Source organism: Leptinotarsa decemlineata, unplaced genomic scaffold (genome assembly GCF_025532065.1).
Source record: "Leptinotarsa decemlineata unplaced genomic scaffold, Ldec_3_MD MMD2_P_RNA_scaffold_6, whole genome shotgun sequence".
Classification (NCBI taxonomy): domain Eukaryota; kingdom Metazoa; phylum Arthropoda; class Insecta; order Coleoptera; family Chrysomelidae; genus Leptinotarsa; species Leptinotarsa decemlineata.
In genome coordinates, this window is record NW_027412533.1 from 13209176 (window position 1) to 13231020 (window position 21845).

Below are 21845 nucleotides of genomic sequence, written 5' to 3' on the forward strand. Positions count from 1 at the left end.
CGATTTCAAAATCGCGCGTTTCACAAAAAAATTAATACACGTGATATCTTATTACAACCCCTTGCCCTTTGTGATATTTCCTGACTTTTGCTAAACCCCCTCCCCCCTTCAAGCCTCACGTGATTAATGGACGGCCCCTAATGGCAGAAGTCGAAATCAATATGACGAGTGCGTATACACTACGTCAAAATCCCACTACGTCAAAATTCCACTACATCGATATCTCATTACGTCAAATTATTACTATGCAGCAACGATTCATTACACATACTTCATCAATATCTGACGATATAAAACACATACTTCATTTATTTTGGAAACATTAATGGGAGAGATCGGTTTTGGAGAAAAAAACGTTTTGCTTTGTTACTGTTCCATCTTCAAACAAAAAATATGGAAAACTTTCGAAAAACGGAAGAAAGCAATTATATTCATAATAAATCAATGATGCGTAGATCATGAACAAAAGTTTCTTTCATACACAAACTGGAAAAAAAGTCATTCGGAAACAACTACTTTCGCATGAACATTGAATTACATGAAAACTACTCTTTTCCATTCAGTTTTTACTACAAACATTCTTCATAGAATTGAAACAGATATTATTCATAGAAACGATATGGAAGTGCTTAATGTAACAGCCTGGCCACAGGACACTCGCCGATGCGAATATTCGCGTGGTGCGAACGGCGAAGCGTCTAGCGACTGAAACAAACGCATAGGAATGTACTTATGAAGCCACGCGCAACGGCGCGTGCATGAATGCAACAAATGCATGAATCTGTACGGCGCGAGCCACGGAGTCGAGCGGTAGTCGCGGCGAATAGTGCAGTGATCAAACGAGTTTAGATGTTTTCACCGCGAAAAATAAACAGCGAAATTTTTATTGCTGAATAAAAGACTGATTGAAAAGTTAGAAATTCATTCTACCGTCAATTACAAGTTAGAAGTTGTTTTTTGTTTTAGTTGTAGGAAAAATTACTATCATATAATTTAGATTTTTGCAATAAATAACATAATTATCTGAAAGGGTTTTTATTTCATGAAATATTAATATACAGTGTAACATTTAATTAGCTGATAATATTTTGGGCAAAGATAGTTCCAAATAAATTTAGTTATAAAAAATTCTGTTTGCGATCATTACTTTCTTTAGAAAAGTTGTTCATACTGATGGATACTATAGGTAATTCTCCAAAATATGAATATTGAATATTGAATATTACCTGTATACATAGGTATATACATGAATACGTAATGTATAGATAGGTAAGTACATACCTTAATGTAAAAAACAATTTTTCAGCGGCACTTAAAATTCTATTTGCATTAACTTTTTTCTCCAATTCTGGTTGAATATTCATAAGAATATGACATAAAGTTTCAATACTAATTCTGGTGTACTCAAAAAATGTTTTTGGATATAATCTGTATTTCTCGTACTTCTTGTGGAATTCTCCATTTATAGCCCGACTCTTATTCAAATCATGTACTCCACAATATCTTCCAAATATTAGGTCTTGAACCAAAAAACTATTACTTTCCAAGCAATATCGAGATAATTTCGATAAAGACATTTCGCTGTCGGACTATTGGTCGCGACGGCGAACGTGACTGCCCGTGGCCTGCAAACGGTGTCGCGCGAATGGTCGCCTCGCTCCCCGCTTCGTCGTTCGCACCGCCGCGCCGATCACCGTGGCCAAGCCGTAAGTGGAATTTTATATCAATACTCATATATTCAGTTGTGTAGGGTTCGTATGCAACCACATAAAACATTTTTGTTTCAATAAAATTGGTCAGATCGATAAAAAACGCTCATTTTTTCATTATCACGAATATCAACCAATGTGTTTGCTGAAAAATCGATTGTAATAACATGAACGACATTCAAACCTGATTCAAGGGTAGGGAGTTGATCTTACGTTTACGAATCCACAAATTTATAAATGAGATAACTAGTCCTAGTCAGATGAATTGGTTAAAGATTTCGCGGCCGAGATTTTCATTGTTACGATCTTCATTCGGGTTTGAAGGCCGTCTTGGTTTGGAACTGTATCCTAATGTTTCGCCAGCACGAGTGGCTGGATTCTTCAGACCTTCTTTGGTGTATTGTTCTTATGTATGAAGCTCCGCCCCTAAGCATACCTTGAAGCTGCTGAATTCCATCCAGAAGAGAACCATCTCCCTGATTGGAGACACGAACATCTCTTGCAAACTTGATTGTCACGAACATTGAAGAGAATTTGAAGATTTGTCTTTCACGAGAGTGGTACATTTGAGTCCACCAAAAGCGGTACATATCAGAAATACGCGACGGATTGTGGCTGCTCATCGTTTTGAGGTTCAACTCAGTACATCTCATACTTCACTGTTTAGCAATTTTTTCATTTGGAGAACTGCGAATTTAATCTCCGGCGATTTAAATCCAACGTGAATCGCTACTTTCGCACAGGCACCGCTCTCAGAGTGCCTTAAGGATTTTCCTGTAGTGCTTGTGATTTGTTCTCATTGAAAAATAAAAACAACAAAAAAGTAGAAATCAAAAATTAGAAATACTGTATCAATATTATTCGTGTTGGTAACAATATCACGAATATTTTTTCATTCGATAATAAACCTTGAAAATTGTTGAAATAATATAAGACATTTTCCGAGTATATGTGATCACACTGCAATGATCATTCATGCAAGTTCGGGAATTCCTTTTCTCATGATAATAAATTTGTTAAACAATTCTGTAAAGTGAATGTCAATATACACGAGCAATTAAAATTGTGTAAACACTACAAGAAGTTTCAATATTGATTTGTTTCATGATTTACCTTGTATATTCATATATACTCATCATTTAACTGTCACGTCTTTCTTTCTGAAAAGCCTCAATAATAATAATAATATTAACAGTCTATTTTCGTTGGAACAGAATGCACAAGAAGTGCATCAGAGTGATAGAAGAATATTTTCAACTGTGAGGCTGTAACTATAAATTCTTGATTCAGCCAGTATTAGTAAAAACAAGTTGGAAAGTGGACTAAGTATAATTACCTGGCAAGAAGAAATTTAGCGACTTCCAAAAGATTATTTTTCTTCTGAAAATAGACTTGTTTGATCCAACCTAATATGAAGATTTCTAATGTCTTTCAAAATTTAGAATGTTCATTCAGTACTCAATTCAATTTTATTCAACCATTTTTTTATGTATAAAGGAAAGTAGTTATCACGGACGTAGACAATTAAAACTATTTGACCTATTAGAACTTGAATATATAGAAATAGTGGTGACACCTGTTACCTCTCTGAAACTTAATTGTTCTTTAATTTGTTGATCGACAAATCACAATATCAAACAAAAACATTTGTCACCCATAATGTTATATAGTGCTCATTAGGAGCAATATCTTTATCTAAAACATTCAGAACATTTCAGAGCGATGAGCAGAGTTATAGTCTACACGAAGTCAATCCGAACAACTGAATAAAAAACCAATGTATCGGGTCTGATAAATTCACTATTCAATACCATATTATAAAACCTCCCACATAAAAATAATGATTAGACCTCGTAAATTATACCACGCCGCCCATGCCATATAAAGAAACTTCCGAGGTTCGGTAACTATTTAGTTTTTATGCCATTCGAATTAACCTCGTATATTCTATAACTTTCGTGCTCATTCATATAGGTATTTTTCATCATTTGAACTGAGCTTTTTTCCCTGATAAGTGTTAGAATTTGTGTGTTTTCAATCAATTTTCAATAATCCAGAAAGACAATGATAACACCCTATAATATTTTTCTCACAATCAAAAGTGACTCCAATATCGTTATTTATCAAACTCATGTTTTTTCTCACATTCAATTTCTTTTTGAAACATGTTCCTGTCATCAACATTGCAAGGTCATCCGTATTTGCATCAAGGTTGTTTAATCAATTCCATATCAAGTGTTTGATATTTTTAAAATAGATTATCATGAGTACATTGTTTTCATTCATAATCATTTGCATGGTTATCAATTTTACTTGGAAAACAGTTTTGTTTCCCTTTTAATTTTGTGACATTTTTATTTGAAAAAGTTGAAGGTAACTATAGAAACAATTGTTTCTCCAAAGTAGGTTTACATCAGCGTCTCCTATGAGACACATCAAACATTAGGCAAATACAAAGGCACTTTCCCGATAAGAAAAATATCAGACCCAGCACCAAAAACATATCATAATATTGAATTTCGGTTACAAAAAATTCAGAAGACTGTCATTATTTTCAAGGGCACACAATTCTCGGAAAAAATTAAAAAGTATTGTTACGTTTTTTCCGTGGGTTTACCAATAATTGACTAGACTGTATAATATAATCAAACCTAACTTTATTTCACTTTAAATACAACAAAACACTTTAACTAAAACTTCTACTATCATTAAATTATCTATCTCCCTATTAGATCGCTCCGAATACCGCACTGTCACTTCCAATTGACTGTCCCGATAGGCGAGTGGATCGTGTTTATATTTGGCAATCAAAGACCGTAAAAAATTTTTCGAAATTCCATCGAAGCCGGTAGCATTATTCTCGCCATCTAGAACGGCAGCGAACATCGAATATTTGGGCGCTCTTAGTTACGTCACGATTGTTTCATGACTACCAGTGGAGGCCGGCATTATTTTCTTTAGGACATGATTTACAACAATACCTAACATATATGCTTGCTTTTTTTCTGATTGATTTGGCCGTTACTTGATTAAGATCCATAGTAATTTCATAAACTACACCTTTCGATTTGATCTTCACAAATTTTATTTAAAAAAATATATCACATATATATTACGACATGTTTCGCCATCACAGTAACTTTTTCGTAGTGAATGACATACTGAAAGTTGCCTCCAATTTTTCTATGCCCCACGTAATCATAACTCAGAGATACCTACTCAGGTACTTCTTTGATCATAATTACCTAACTCAACTTTTATATACCTAAGGTACATCCTCAAATTATGATTCCCCAGAGCATATTATATCAATTCTACATCAATAATACAATTTCGATTTCTAAGAAGAAGTTCTGTAAAAGTGATCTATTCAAATTCAATTGGTCATTCAGAAAAATGTTTGAATTTTTAAGTTTAATAATTTACATTTCCATTTTCTCATTAACATAGCTCTTATGATGTTCCTGGATGCGATTCTTGAATATTCTGCTAGTTTGACCAATATATACCTCAGGACAAGTTAGATTAAATCGTAAGGTGTTAAGGTATTAAAATATATACTTGCTAATACCTAAGGCAGGAACAGGTATTAGCACACCAAAATACCTGAGGAGTCAACATAAATACGCGTTACGCAGCCGTAATATCAAGTCATCGGAGATATTAACTCACGATGTATAAACCTCTGAAGAAGCTAGCCACTCACGTCAGCGAAACTTCGGGAAAACATTCCAAAAATCTACGGCTATTAAACCCGAAAAATAGTGACACTACTCAATAACTTTTTGTGATAATATCAAAGAAGGTTCAAGTTGATATGTGCTTTTTATTATTATTTCAGATCAGAATTTCGACAAATTATACTTGAAAGTGAAGGCTGAGATATTTCATGATTTTCACCTCGTTTCCATTCAACTTCAACAGTTTTTGAAATCAACTCACATAATTTACGTGTTCAAAAGCGAAGGTTTCACAACTCGAGTAAAAAAACCTCTAGGTCAAATAGTATCAGATGAGATAATATTACAAGAAATCATTATCACACATCAAATTTCAAGATATCCTGATTGGAACCTTCTAATAAATATTACTTTGGGTGTCCACTTTTTTGAAGAAATTATATTGGGATCTTTTCAACTATAGAAGCCATAAGATGTTTCAAATAAAGTGACTATAGGAGTACTATGAATAAATGAAAACAAATCGGAAATTTCAGTCAAGTTCAGCTTTAGAGATGTTGAGAAAAATCCAGATATGTTTCTGTTTGTTATTTTCAGAACAAATGTTCTAAAAATATGTTACTGAAGTTTTTTCTAAACGACCAACTTTCGACTTTTAAATGGAACAAACACCTTGTACAGCAATACAATTTCAGAATTCCCATTATATATCTCAAATGAAAATTCAGGTGTTGATTATTTTCGCAAAACTAAGCCTCAAATATTCAAGCCATATGAAAAATGCATAGCAGTTTGATTCAGACAAAAAAATATCACAGATAAAATAAATAACACTGTTTTTCAAAATTTAACCTCATGGTTTGGGGGACCCATGATTAAGTATGTAATCATTATATTTGTTACAGTACAACCATAACTTTAAATTTATGAAAATCAAATATATTTCATTTTGGTATTCAATAGCAATTGATGGGTAAGCAAGGTTCATTCGTTATTGAGTTGAACATATGAAATCATTCAAATTGGCCATATTTTACACTCATTAAGATGCGAGAATTAAAAAAACAATGAAGTAAGTCTTTTCGAATGACATACTCATTGAAAACCTTTGAATCGTCAGGTGAATCAAGAAACGCATGATAATATGAGGCTCGTATTCTGAAAATGCTGTGGAGGATGGCTCAGAAAGAATGAAACTTATAATTTCAAATCTATTGGGTCAAACCGAAAAAAATATTGCTATCTTAATATCAGTAATATTTCTTGAAATATATCAAGACTCATACAACTAAAAAGAAAGAATTGAATCGACAGTGTTCAAAATTGAAAAATAAATTCACAGTTACACAACAGGAAAATTATAGTCTAATTAAAAAACTCATAAAATAGTAATAATAATCTTCTTCATTATTTCTATTTTAATGTTACACAACTTTTGCTTGTGATGTTTTTCATTACATGGAGGGCGGAATTCAGCTTCTATAAGCGAGCAAATCATTGAAAAATTGTTTTCCACTTGCTTACCATACACTGCATAACTTTCTCAAATTGGCTATTCGAAATAGTTAGAAAAGGTAAACATTACATTCACTGAAATATCTAAATGAAATATTCGTATGACTATAATATAATATGTCAGTAGATAGAAATTCTTTACTACGTCAGCAAATATATTATTCTTCAATAAATTTGAACTAATATTTTCACAAAATGAAATATGTGTCGTAATGATTATTTAAGCGGTTTGAATAACAGTTCATTGTCTATAATGTTTTGATAGCGTCTAATGATTGATTTCTACCTTGAAACCATTGTTGCTTCCCAATAATTCATTGTAACCTCGATTCTTTGTAAGTGACATCACAGTTCGGACTCCAAGTTTCATTATTCAGTCGTTCAGTACTTGATATCATGATATATTCATAATTAATTACATTAACATTTGAACGGAGGAGTGGTTCCTGATATATTCGAATAAAACATTCATTATAATGAATTGGATACAGCTAAAGTCTAACGGGGTCAAATCAGACAATCTTGGTGGCCAGTTAACATCACCTCCACTTGAGATGACCAAGCCTTCAAATCGCTCGTGCAAAATATCCAATGTGGTATAAGCTGTGTAGTACGTAGCGCCGTCCTGTTGAAACCACAACTCGTTGGTGTCCAGATCATCCAATTCATGCTAAAAGATGTTAGTAACCATCGACCTATAGTGCTTGCCGTTGACAGTGATGGCCTGGCCAACGTCGTTCTCGAAGAAATATGAATCAATGGCGCCACCAGCTCGAAATCCACACCAAGCAAGGATCTATTGGATGCTCTTGGATTTCATGTGGACTGGTATCGTCCCAAACTCGACAATTTTGTTTGTTTATGTACCCATTTATCCAGAGATGGGCTTCATCGCTGAAGATGATTTTTCGATGAGAATTAGGGTCAGTTGCCAACTGCTTCAGAGCCCATTCAGCGAACACACGTTGTTGTCTATGGTCGTTCCTTGGTCAGTTGAATTTTGTACTAATGATTTTGAGTTATTTTGGCACTACCAACATTACACTGTTTTTCTGTGATATTGAACACGTACTATTAGGTCCATGAGAGATTGAGTAGATGAAGTGACAGATAAAATAATTATTTTATAACTCCTCACTAGACCAATCGCGTTGGATAATTTTGTTTATTTCAAAAGATTTTTTTTCTGAAGGACTACCCGAAAATCTACCGCGAAATTGAAAGATTAAATGTTTCACAAACTCACAACGGGGTAAATTTTCGTTTTGTGGACACCCGGCGATTTTGAAAAAATATTTGATTGTACTTACGTATTTTGATGCGTAGATTACGAATTCGAAAGAAAAAAGCGGCGCTCTCCCTTATTTAAAAAGTTACGGCCCTTCAAAGTTCAGAAAAAGGCAACTTTTCAGCCTTCTTTTTCACCAAATAAACTATTTAAAAACACAAGCATTTATTCACTAGGTCACCTTTACACCTTATTCATCCTTTTTTAGCACTTTTCACTTCAATAATCAACATTTTTCTTATAAAAATGTTTAAAAATGTACGGAGCTACTTTTTGGTTACATATCACTGTATTTTACGTTTTTAAGGTTAATGATATGGTTGGTACGACTGATGTAGTCAATATTCATAAAGTAATTCAAATGTTTTTTACCTTCATTCTTTAGCTCGTAAATTGGTTTTTGGTAGTCTATTAAGGTAAGATGGATTAGTATGAGTTGTAGGTAAATTTTGCAATTGCAATTGCAATAAGTACAACGTATTGTTGCTGCAAACACTCCTACTTAAACCAAATATAGAATTAAATTACTTCTTACTTTCACTAAATTATGAATTTCGTTCAAATTCATTTTGTATTTTTCTCTCACGTCAAACTAAAAATTCAAATCTACGAATTTAAAATAGTAGGTGACGACAAATACCAACTGCTTTTTTCTGAAATGTCACTAGTATCTAACCTACAAATATAAGAGTGTCACCAGGAGAAGCATTCGTTTTTAAATTACGTTTTTTATAAGAAAGATGTTTATTATTGAAGTGAAAAGTGTCAAAGAAGGAGAAATAAGGTGTAAAGGTGACCTAGTGAATAAATTCTTGTGTTTTCAAATAGTTTATATGGTGAAAAAGAAGGCTGAAAAGTTGCCCTTTTCTGAACTTTGAAGGGCCGTAACTTTTTAAATAAGGGAGAGCGCCACTTTTTCCTTTCGGATTCGTAATCTAAGCATCAAAATACGTAAGTACAGTCAAAAATTGTTTCAAAATCGCCGGGTGTCCACAAAACGAAAATTTACCGCACACTGCGAGGCTGCTGGATTATTTTCCGTCTGATTACAGATCCAAAGATCTTGAACAACCTTGATAGCGAACCACGAAAAAAAATTTGGAGATCAGGCAGTGTTCGACTGACTTAGCCCACTCAATTCAACCCAGAGCGATATATCTCAGAAGTACAACTACTCATGACTTCAAATTTGGGTTAAACTTAACACACCCTGTGGAATGAACTTTCCGAGATGGTTTACCAAATAAATATTATCTATTTAGTTCAGACACTGCTGTTAGAGTATTTTAAGGAGTCTCCCAACAGTGCTTGTGCATCTCCATGAAAAAACAGTGGAATTTCTTCTGTCGATATAATTTCGTTCTAACACCAGTTAACGTCTTCTAATTAAAAAATTGGAAAACAACTATTTTTGATATTCAAACCCACTTAACTCAGCTCACCCTTTCTAAACATCCCGATGTTGTGCCTCAATTTTGTAACATTTTGTTTAGTAATATAAATTTCATGTATGCATTATCAATCATTTTGTTTTCATTCGATAAGAAATTTCCTTTATGCAGAACGATAACAATAATCATGACAGAATTTTCAGTCTGGTGAACTCATATTAAGTTATGAAAGCAGATTTAAAAATTACTCATCATAATGAAACCGACCCAGGCCACTCAAAATCAACTCTTATTTGTGACCATCTAAAAATTTGACGAAAATACATTTCGCATTCACTGAACTTTGAGACCATCTTATATTAGCCTGCTTATACAGTGCTTTTCTTTAATGCCCGCCCTTTTATTTTCTGAACGGGTCAACTCAAAAAATTGAAATTTAGGATAATGAAATTATTGCACGAATACTTTATTTTGAAGTGAAATTGACAGATGAAACTTTCAAGATGGCTGCTGGGAAAAAAATTAAATGGAAAGAGGGGTCTTGTGACACATCTTTTTGAAGCTCCTGACAAATGCTTCACAACCCTACAATATAAAGTCAATATCTTCAACTATTACAAAATGACGAAACTTTAAATAATTGCCTGAGAATATTGACATTTAAATACATAATATGATAGGCTTGATGTCGGTTCAGAAGATGCTCAAAATGGTTGCCTAGAACTTCTTGACATATGAACAGCATATCCGATATTTCACGCTGAACATTTTCGAACACAGTAACATCAATATCTCTACAAATAGTTTTTTATTTTCTGCCGTATATCCAATATTGACGCAGGTTCAGTTTTGTTCAGGTTCATTTTGGGGCAAAAAACCCAAGAGACATTTTTTGTTTAGAATGAAACAGGCTATCGGAAATACATTTTAAAATGGTAAACAAATAATAAGACAAAAAGTTACATTGGAAATAAATTTTAGGGGTTGCGTTTTCCACCCCTTACAACCATGGGGTAAATCAAATAAATTTCTGCCTAAGTGTCTTTTTGGTAGTACAAAACGTCAGGTCAATTTCAATATTGTAATTTTTTTAGTGCTTGTGAAAAAAATTGTTATACAAATTTTATGTAACCCCTTTAAGAGGGTGTATCTTAACAAGGGATGCTCCAATGAAGTTTCTTTATATGAAGGATCCTATCTTTTTTTCGATGAGGAATCACCTCCTCAAATGTTTTACACTTATTTAGTTACACCCTGTGTATATGCAGTCAAATTACCGGGCTGTTTTTTAAAGAATACTCTTTGACATATGGTAGAGCTTTCGAGAATGTTTATTCTCTTTATCAAGACATTAACTTGAGTTTATAGTAAAAAGTCAGACGTGGCAATGAGAAAAACAAAGTTATTAGGTACTTTTCATCATGTAGAAAAGTGTCACACAATCAGTTCAACATTACAGAGAAAAAGTATAAAAACTTATATTATTCAAAATTTGAAAAAAACATTTTACTGGCTCATGCTTGGTACTTATTCGAATTTGATGATTGACAATCGTCAATTATCAAGTTATTTCTTTGCATGATCTACACATCTTTGTATAATGTTACTTCTCTGAAACTGATTTCTTCCTTCCTTTCTTCGAAAGGTTCCCACATTTTTTTGTATCAAGATGGAGAAGTAGAAAGCAAAAACCTTCTTTTCCCAGACCTACTAATATTTAGACCTACCTATCTACCCCCGTTCCTTCACAGTCTTTTGAAAGAGTTGAACCGTACGCCAGGAAGTGGAGAGAAGTTTGAAAACTTTCAGATGAAAAATTGATTTTCAAACTTGAAATTCGACATATACGAAGATTTGAAAAAATGTATTCGGATTTTATCCTATCATAAGTTTTCACTGTGTGTATGTTTTCAACTAAGTTTATCAGTCTAAGAGATCCTAAAATTATTTTGCAGTTCATTCAACCTGTCAAAAATAACAGGCCACGGCAGTATTCATCATGAACAATTGAAAAAATTGCAAAATCCGACAGACAAGCAAATGAAGCAGAACAAACGGGACCTTGAGAACGAATTTGATTACCTTCTGGAAATATTTGAAGCACTAAAAGTATTGAACAAACAAGTTCATTAGGTGGAACGGTTTTACGGAATTATTTACCTCTTCATATATTTCCATTCATTTCAGGTGCTGTTGGCGATTGCAATACTTTGTGTACAAATATGAAATCGCCAATTGATATAACGAGGTATTTTTATGTTTCAACAATGGATAAACCAGTGTACGGAGTAATAAAAGATGCTGAAACATGTCTATAACTTGAGAGTACACCGCTTTTTAACTGATCCTACTATTGGTATATCGGAAATGTTAAAACTTGACTCAACTGGAGACTGGACCTCAGAGTCCAATCTCTGAAGGTAAAATACGATGACACTGTATAATTGTATATGACAGTTTCGATTTGTAGATTTCGATTCTACTTACTCTCTACTTCAAATTTGATGCTATCCCATATCGCGAGGGAAAATATTTCATTTAAAATAAGTCCGTAAATGAACATATTGACTAATCCTGAGCAACTTTTGTCATATAAAGTTATTTCTGAAACCCAATATTTATCGACTCATTCGCGAGTGAAAATGTCAATTTTTCAACCAATGAATAACCCACGTTTTCGCGAAACTTTGTTTTGGCGTATGGCCAACCTTCAACAAGCTTTTACTCCGTTTGTATTGGTTCTACGCACACCATTTATCCACCATTCTTTTCATCTACATTTCTGCTAAACACAACTTTTCCTATAAAATACTTATTTTTTCAAATATTCGTGAAAAACCGTCTGAAAAAGTGGGTCTCGCGAAAAAGTTGCAGAGTACTAATTCAGAAAAATCTTTATATAACAGTAGTTGCATAGAATTAGTCAATATTTCTTGATACAGATTACTGATTGGTGAACAGGTACTTTTGAGATAGGTAACCATCAGGTAAAACAGATAAATTTATTGTTACCAGTTATTAACATGGCTGACAATTGAAGCCCTATTTTTGTTTAAAAAATTTGGGGGTAAGATCACCCCTCTGAAAGAGCTAATCAAGGGATGAAAAGCGTTTACATAAGAAATCCTTTTTTATATCTACTATTGATGTCTATCGAAATTTTTATAAATGTGTATAGTTCAAGTAAACGACATAGTGCCCCCTACCTTTCAGCAGTTCCCCTTTAATAAAATATATATATATATATATATATATATATATATATATATATATATATATATATATATATATATATATATATATATATATACAGGGTGTCCCTGGACTTCCTCTTTTCCTCTCGGGAATGTATAGATGGGGTCAAAATATCACCAGTACTTCATATAACTTTTTTTCCTAAAATCCTTCGTTACCAAGTAACGGGCCCTCGAAGTTACAAAATGAAAAATGTTTTTCTTTGATAACTTTTCAAGTGAATATTCAAAATCATCCAAATTTTGGTAATTGACTAAACAAATGAATTCCTTCGATGAGCTTTCATGCAGGAGTCAGTTGTTTTGCTACAAAGTCAGGAACGGACTACCCCCGATGGTCCACACCCCAAAACTTTGAAATGACAGATATTTTTCAATATTTTTCAACAAATTAAGGTTACTTGGACAATTTTATGAATAAAAGTACTCGTGTGGAAAGTCGATCGGAGCAACGAGTCTTGAGAAAAATGTAGTTTCACTCGACGACATCAAACCCGCTCGTCCACCATTATTTGAAATGAATAATTATCAAAGCAGAAATACTAATGATAACGTTAATTCAACAACATTTATCCTGAGATGTCTACCATTATTCGAAAATATTAGTTTTTAAGGAAAATGGAAATGATAGGTAAAATGTTCATAACGAATTTTTATAATGCAAACACGAAACGAACGAAACTCAAGAGCCTAAAGAGCAAACAGAAATGAAAAATCCGCTACAGAAACTGCTCGATATGACCACCTTCTCTCTATACATTTTCTTAGTCTGCGAAGACACCCACTCTGTACTTGAAATAGCATTCCAGGGTCGTTTCGTATGGCTTCACAATGTAATGTTATTCTATTCAACAATGCATCTCTTGTGTGAATAGGTGTAGCGTAAACAAGGCTTTTTAGATGCCACCACAGAAAGAAATCCAATGGATTTAAATCCGGAGACCGCGATGGCCATGAATATGGCCCACCTCTACCATTCCATCTATTGTGGAAAATATGGTTCAGATGGTCACGTACAATCAAACTAAAATGAGGAGGAGCGCCATCATGCATAAACCACATATCTCTTCGGGTTTGCAATGGAACATGTTCCAAAAGTCCATTCAAATCGTTCTGAATGAACTCCAAATAACGTTCTCCATTCAATCGGTCCTGTAGAACGAATGGTCCTATAAGATGATTTCCTATGATACCAGCCCAAACATTCACGTTGAATTTCCGTTGGTGTTTGGTTTGCAATATCCCATGGGGATTTTCTTCGGCCCATATATGGAGATTATGATAGTTGATAACTCCATCTCTACTGAAACCTGCTTCATCAGTGAATAAAACTCGATTAATAAAAGTCATATCCTCTCTTTGCCTATCCATGAACCAATTGGCATATTCCAGTCGTGCTGGAAAATCTTGAGGTGTCATGGCATGTACCTTCTGGATGTGAAAAGGGTGGAGCAGTTGTTCCCGAATTATTCTATGAATAGTGGACTTGGATATATGGAACTGTTCTGATAGATTTCTGATGCTCATTGAAGGATCATCAGCGACGGCTTCCAAAATATTTTCCTCCAATACAACGGTACGTACAGTCCTAGGAGCGCCCTCACCACCTCGTTTTGGCAAAACTGTACCTACAATAATATCGAAATAAAACAACGTGCTCAAATTAATTATCAATTATTACATACCTGTCTCTCTCAAGCTGCGATCGACACACTCGAATGTTTCTCTTGACGGTACCGTTCGATTGGGAAAATGCTCGGAATACAGACGACGAGCTTCTGCAGCATTACAAAATGCTCGTCCATAAAATACATGCATATCTGCATATTCATTGAATGTAAACTGTTCGGCCATATCAAAAAAATTCAAAATATCCTATAGAATATTGACAATACAATGATAGTCATATGACAACGCACCACTCAACAAAACAAAATCGCATTCCAGTTTCTCATTTTTTATCAAAACTTTCTAAAAGGTTTTTTGTCAACATCTGTGAAAGAAATGGAACATAATTATTCCCTGGATATTTTTCACCTGATCATGTGCAGCCGTTTTTGTAGTTCATTCGTTTGCTTTTTATTAGTATAGTAAATATTTTTTCCGATGTGCGTTTTTTCAGCTAAATTTAGATTCGTGTTAAAGAATTTCTCCCATAAAATTATAATTATCAGTGAAACTCCTCAACAGTTTAGCTGTGAAGAAGAATTTGAAACATTCGAATGTTGAGTTTCATGAGATTCAGATAACTGATCAACACGAAACGTGATTATTCCACACGTATTATGTACATACAATATATGGAATGAATTCGATATTTCATAGTAGAGTAGCTTGTTAGTTTAAAAACACCACGAATCTACGGAACTTGATATTTCTTTTGAAAAAATATCTGCTATCACAATTGTGACTTAAACTTCCATATAGGTACTGTACTTTTTGTTTACGACTTCATTTTAGCATACTTTGTATTATTCCTGTTATAAATGTTGTTGAATTAACGTTATCATTATTATTTCTGCTTTGATAATTATTCATTTCAAATAATGGTGGACGAGCGGGTTTGATGTCGTCGAGTAGAACTACACTTTTATCAAGACTCGTTGCTCCGATCGACTTTCCACACGAGTACTTTTATTCATAAAATTGTCCAAGTAACCTTAATTTGTTGAAAAATATTGAAAAATATCTGTCATTTCAAAGTTTTGGGGTGTGGACCATCGGGGATAGTCCGTTCCTGACTTTGTAGCAAAACAACTGACTCCTGTATGAAAGCTCATCGACGGAATTCATTTGTTTAGTCAATTACCAAAATTTGGATGATTTTGAATATTCACTTGAAAAGTTATCAAAGAAAACATTTTTCATTTTGTAACTTCGAGGGCCCGTAACTTGGTTACGAAAACTTTTAGGAAAAAAAGTTATATGAAGTACTGGTGATATTTTGACCCCATCTATACATTCCCGAGAGGAAAAGAGGAAGTCCAGGGACACCCTGTATATATATATATATATTTCTTTGCAAAGAATCACTGAATCGAACTGACAAGTAGATACAATTCAACAACATTTGTTACCTATGGCATCAACAAGCATAAGCTACTTGATGAAATTGTGCAATATAAAGCAATTCACCCTCAAGTTAGTCACATTCTCAAGAATTTGAATATTATATTCAACTGATATCGATATCGTATCGTAGAGGTGAGAATTATGGTTTGTATTCAGTAGTAGTCTAGTTCAATTTAATAAAAGATATAGACTGGATTCGTGTACGAGTAAATAAGTTTTTTTGAAACATTATATTTAAGGAAAAGTGCAATAACTCAACAACGCCGTAACCGAATTTCAAAAACCAAACATGAAATGATATCAGAATTTAACGTAGCATCTGAATATGTAATGATATACAGGGCGTTCTATTTTAAAAAATATGGAATTTTGGTCTGTAGCACCTACACCAAACACCCTGTATATTTAAAAATTATATCAAAATATAGCTCTCATGAACTCCTAAAACTTTTGTATGAAACATTTTTGTGTATCTCCTTCAACAAACCAGATATTGCCTGTCACATAAAATGTGGGACACCCGGCATATATATATATATATATATATATATATATATATATATATATATATATATATATATATATATATATATATATATATATATATATATATATATATATAGATATATATATTTCAATATTATATTATATAATATATATCCATCCATTACTTCCTCCGCAATGTACAAAGATTAGTAGCGATCCTTTGTTTGCAGACATTATACGCGTACATATTCTCGAACCATCAGTCCACCCTTTCGTAACTGTGTCGTGAGTGTCATACAAAGTTTCGTCCAAATAGAAAATTTACCGTTGTTCTTGTCTATATTTAGTTATTTGTTAGTATTTGTTACGCGATTCTACTCTTCTTCTGCTTTCCATAACTGCTTGACGTTTGCTCATTATTTTAAATCTAAATCCTAGTTTCTTTATCCAATTCTGAAGAGTTGTGTCACAGCAGCTCACGTTATGGTCGAAAGTATTCAATTTCTTCCTTATGATTTCAATTGTAGGAATCTCATTACTTTTTTAACAGCCGTATATTGCTTTTTTAATGATTTTATTAGATGAACATCTGAAGGTTTTGGTAACCCCGCATCAAATCACGTCTTGCGTTCATAAGGTTTGTTTTTGACTATTCTACGTATAGTTGAGAAAGGAATTTCGGAATCTGATGTTGATTGTAATAGTTTTTTCCCTCGAAACCAAACTTGATATGTAGATTCTCATATACATTGAAACATACTCTCTGTGTTTCAATATTCAAATGCATCCGAATCCTATTCACTGGCAACTTTTTTTCGCATTGTTCACCAGCGCTATTGGAATCACTACACAGGAAAAAGTCTGTGTTGTTATCACACTCGTTATTACTATTAGTACTCGTCTAAGGACGCCACATTTTGAACAAATAACAAAAATTTCAAGTAATTATAACTTCACCAATATTGAATTTCAACACTCAAATCACGATCAGTTCCTGAACTGAACATTGACAACACGACTCTTCTAACCATCCTCACATTCTATTAGTCACCGTAACATGACTTCAAATTTAATTTTATGACTCTTCAGCCAATCATAAAACTCGGTTAGTAAAAATTATCCAATACGAACCGCCAATTCTTCAGTCCACGTGGACTAATTCGTAGCGGCATTATTTCTTTGTATTGGTTTTTTTGGCCTTTGACTTCGCCGATAGCTTTAAGAATGACTATATCAGTTACTTCGACTATATAAGTATTGAAGAATTATTATAATATTATGATGCTAATTTCCTAATGTTCATGAATGTTTTTCAGTTTTTTTCAACAGATTTCTCTCATTGTGCTTCCGTGTGATATCAATAGAAAAATTTGGAATCTTATTGATAGGAATGCATGGGCATTCATATCTAACTGCAAATGTTCGGGAGATATTTGAAGTTTATGTATATCTTTCCATTCGAGATGTGGAGGATATTGCACTCTAATTTTTTGAGACATCTCCAATGGGAAGTTGTATTACCTGATTATGATGATGTTTTTACGAAGAGAAATGCATTTGTTGATTGATGATTGCGGCTACCAAAATTGACAAAAAACTAGATATTCATATTAAAAAAAAACTCGATGATGAAATTCAATGAACGGAACGTCGCAATGAAAATCAGTTCATACCAGATCATAACAAAGTTACTTTGACTTATTCATTGGAAAAAACGAAACCCGGAAACTTTAGTTTTTTGCAAGTATTCCAAAAACGGCCATTGATAATCACGATATGAAAAAGAAAATTCGATTTTGATCTAATTCGACTAACATTTTCTAAACAATATCCCAAAAATCTTCTTTTATATAATTAACTATTATTCAACTGATCAACCCAAACAGTTGAAACCTACTGGATCATTGTGTATACAAAACTTTAACTCAAATATGATAAGCATATTTCCACAAAATATTTGAATGCGTCTTAAAGATTCTGAAATGAAATTCCTTTGTTTCAAACGACATCATATTTTAAGTTGAATACGGGATTTTTTATATGGTATTTACATGTTTTGAAGAAAATATACCTATTTTTAGGTTTTCAATCGCACTTACTCCCTTTCTTGAAGATCGTGCCCTCGTTTGCTGTATAAGTGATGTTTTCAAACTGGATATCGATTGTTTTTCCTGGAGGGTAAGTTCTGGCCGACACGTTGCCATTGTTGAAGTGCACTTTTTCATCTTCAGTATTCATTTGCACTCCCTGTACCGCCCAGCCAACCTCGCGCGATTCTTCACCCTCCACAGAATCACTGACATTCGAACTTTCATGCAAAACAACTTCCATTTCACTGGTCGCGACGAACGGATACCATGAAGTTTACGTTTATCTGGCATTAATTTGTACAATACTGAATATTGTTTATCACGGTTTGGTCATTATATAGTTAGTCGATTGGACTGCGATTAAAGTTCACGATGTTCATACCGTTCGTTTCTCATTTTCTCTGCTAATCTCGAGCGATTGATGGAGTAAGTACATCCTAATCTGCAAGGTGATTCAGTACCGCTAGATAATTTTCTAGGTACGCAAGTTCTATGTAGCTTGTTCTCGGCAAAGTTGTCATTTCTTCGCTACTGCACAAAAACATTTATCGGAGAGGTCATCGAAATTAAAGGAGTTCACTGGAATTCTGCTGCGATGTCGTTAATTATGCATGATTGCATAAACAAAGAAAATCTGTTTTCAAAAATTGAAGTTGATAATTACTTTGTAGGCAACATTATTCATATACTGAACTTGGGAATTGCTTGACAATTTAATTGATTCGTTTATAAACAAGGGTCTTCCACAAATAAAAATGTCAATCGGAACTGCATGAGTACATAGTATAATGAAATAAGTATTATTGAAAAAAAAAATTTTATTGACTTATTTACTCAGGTTACGTTACGCCCAACGATTTTTTTTATTTGATCAATACCGTATATTATTGAGGAGAGTGGTGTGATGACTGCTACCTAGGGCCTTCCGAATTATTTTTAGTACATTATCGTCATCCTTATCATCTTTTTTATTTCAATAAAATTTAACATAATTTTTTAACTTATTATGTTTTCAAGTGTTCAGTTTATAATTTTGTTACCCAATTCTTCTCATTCTTATGATGTACTGTTTGGAACCTTTGGTGTAGTAATGAATATTACTGGAGTTTTTTCCCAACACCTTATCGTTATTTTTACACCTCGACACGTGTTTCGATCACCAAGTGATCATCTTCAGTTTTATCTTTCTCTTGAAGATGATCACTTGGTGATCGAAACACGTGTCGAGGTGTAAAAATAACGATTTGGTGTTAGGAAAAAAAAAACTCCAGTAATATTCTTCTCATTCTGTCCACTCTACTATTACAAGGTAATATGTAATCCGCCATTTTGGAGCTACGGCCATCTTCAATTTGCATCTTTTTCAAAGTGTACTACACTATTCATTTGATACCCATATTGAGGTAGTTGTGAAACAATATGTAATCCACCATTTTGTAGCTGCGGCCATCTTAGATTTACAAAATCTACTAAATTGTATTGTCATGAAAACAAAATGTGTGTATGAAATTCTAGATCATTCTGTCAACAGAAGGGGGGTCAAACTTCAATTACTTGATTTGACCCAAACAAACAGGGCAAGCTAAATGGAACCTTTTAATTGAATAAAACTGGTCAATAGTTGATGAAAATCCATATTAAAACTCATTAATACAGTTTATTGTTTGATTTTCACTATAAGGGGTTTTGCAAAACCCGCGACATCTCCTTTATATCGGCAGGTGTAGGCCAAGACTCGCCGAACACACACTCACTCATTGACGATAACTCCAGGCACTCGCACAGGACATGCCTGGCAGTCTCATCTTCCTGTTCACACATCCTGCATAGAGGTGTGTCCACTAGCCCCATATGGAGGTGTTTCCTATTAGGCATATATTTTTCATGGTCACCGCCAGATATTTCTTCGACGCCAGCTTCCCAGGGTCGCCCAAGGTGATCCTGGCAAGATTACATCCTTTGATTCCATCCCATCTCTTTAAGGATTGAGCATGAGTGTAACATTTGACTAGTTCCGCAATTGTCGAAGTCATCAGGCCGTAGATGCCACTGGGTTCTGAAATTCATAGTCCAGCCGCTTCCTTACTCATGTCAGGATAATGTTATTTTCTACTGAGACTTTGGCTAAATCTTAGTGACACTCTAGTACTAGCCCTGAGGTTATACGTTGTCTGCTGTCAGTGCAGATTGTTATGTTTTTGCCAGAAATTCCTTTCTTGGTTATTTCTTTGGTGGCGATTGAGATACCAGCCAGTTCTGTTTGGACCACGCTGGTATTTCCTTCCATTTCCCACTTAATTCTTAGGCTTAGTGATCTGGAGTACACTCCACATCCTGAGCCTTCTCTGGTTTTTGAGCCGTCTGTATAAATCCGTATTGCATTTGTATCATTGACCCATTCCTACTTCAAAGTTTACACCAGCCATGCGCAATCGTACCATGGCCATTAACGCAACATCCTCAACGTACAGATCCAGAGGGGTCAAACCCGTGATTACTTCCATTGCCGCGGTTGGTGTTGTTCTCATGGCTCCTGTGATATTTAAACAAGCCAGTCGCTGTATACGATATAATTTTTAGATGGCCGTTGCTTGTAGAACTTTCGGTCCACATGCAATGGCTCCATATGTTAACATAGGTCTTATTATTGCAGGGTAGATCTAGGTGACCACACGGGGTGAAAAATCCCATGCGCGTGTCACTGTCCTCCGGCATTGCTCATAAGCCACGTTTGCTCATTTTGCTCTACTCTGTAAATGAGAGTTCCATGTTAGCTTCCTGTCGATGATAGTACCAAGGTATTTCACCTCTTCAGAGAAGTTTAGTTTGCTTTTGAAGATTTCGAGAGGTTTTAACCCCGTTAAACTTCTTTTCCTGGTGAAAAGGACCATCTCAGTCTTCTTGGGATTAATCAACAGTGAGTGTTCCTTACGCCATGTTTCTATCAATTTGAGCCCATCCTGCGCTCTACCGCACGGTGTGTTTACAAATTTGCCGGTCTGCAAGATAACTATGTCATCTGCGTATGCAATTGTGTAGAATCCAGTTAAAGTTATTAATCAGGGTATCCAGAACTATGTTCCAGAGAAGGGGCGATAAGACCCCTCCCTGTGGACTTCCCCTCATAACCAGTCCTTTCACTGTGATGTCTTCTACATTAATACTTTTTGCTCTACTAGATAGCATCTTGAGTATCCATTCTCCCGCTACCAGGGGTACATTCCTAGAGTGTAGTTGCTGGGTGATTGTTGAAAAGGTTGTTTTATTAACAATCCCTCGATATCTATTAATATACCCAGGGTGGATTCTTTGTTGTCCAATGATCTCTCGATTCTGCCAACCACAAGGTGAAGGGCCGAA

The 21845-nt window shown here is 34.3% G+C and overlaps 1 protein-coding gene across 1 annotated transcript in view; it reads right to left on the bottom strand.

Annotated features, from left to right (window-relative positions):
- The window catches only part of LOC111515953 (ATP-binding cassette sub-family G member 4), a 72049-nt gene extending 53126 nt beyond the window's left edge, over positions 1–18923 (bottom strand). The window contains exon 1 of the mRNA XM_074170017.1: positions 18495–18923. Within this exon, the coding sequence (XP_074026118.1) occupies positions 18495–18726 (232 nt within the window). The 5' untranslated portion in view covers positions 18727–18923. The remainder of the gene's footprint in view (positions 1–18494) is intronic.
- Positions 18924–21845: the final 2922 nt, after the last annotated feature.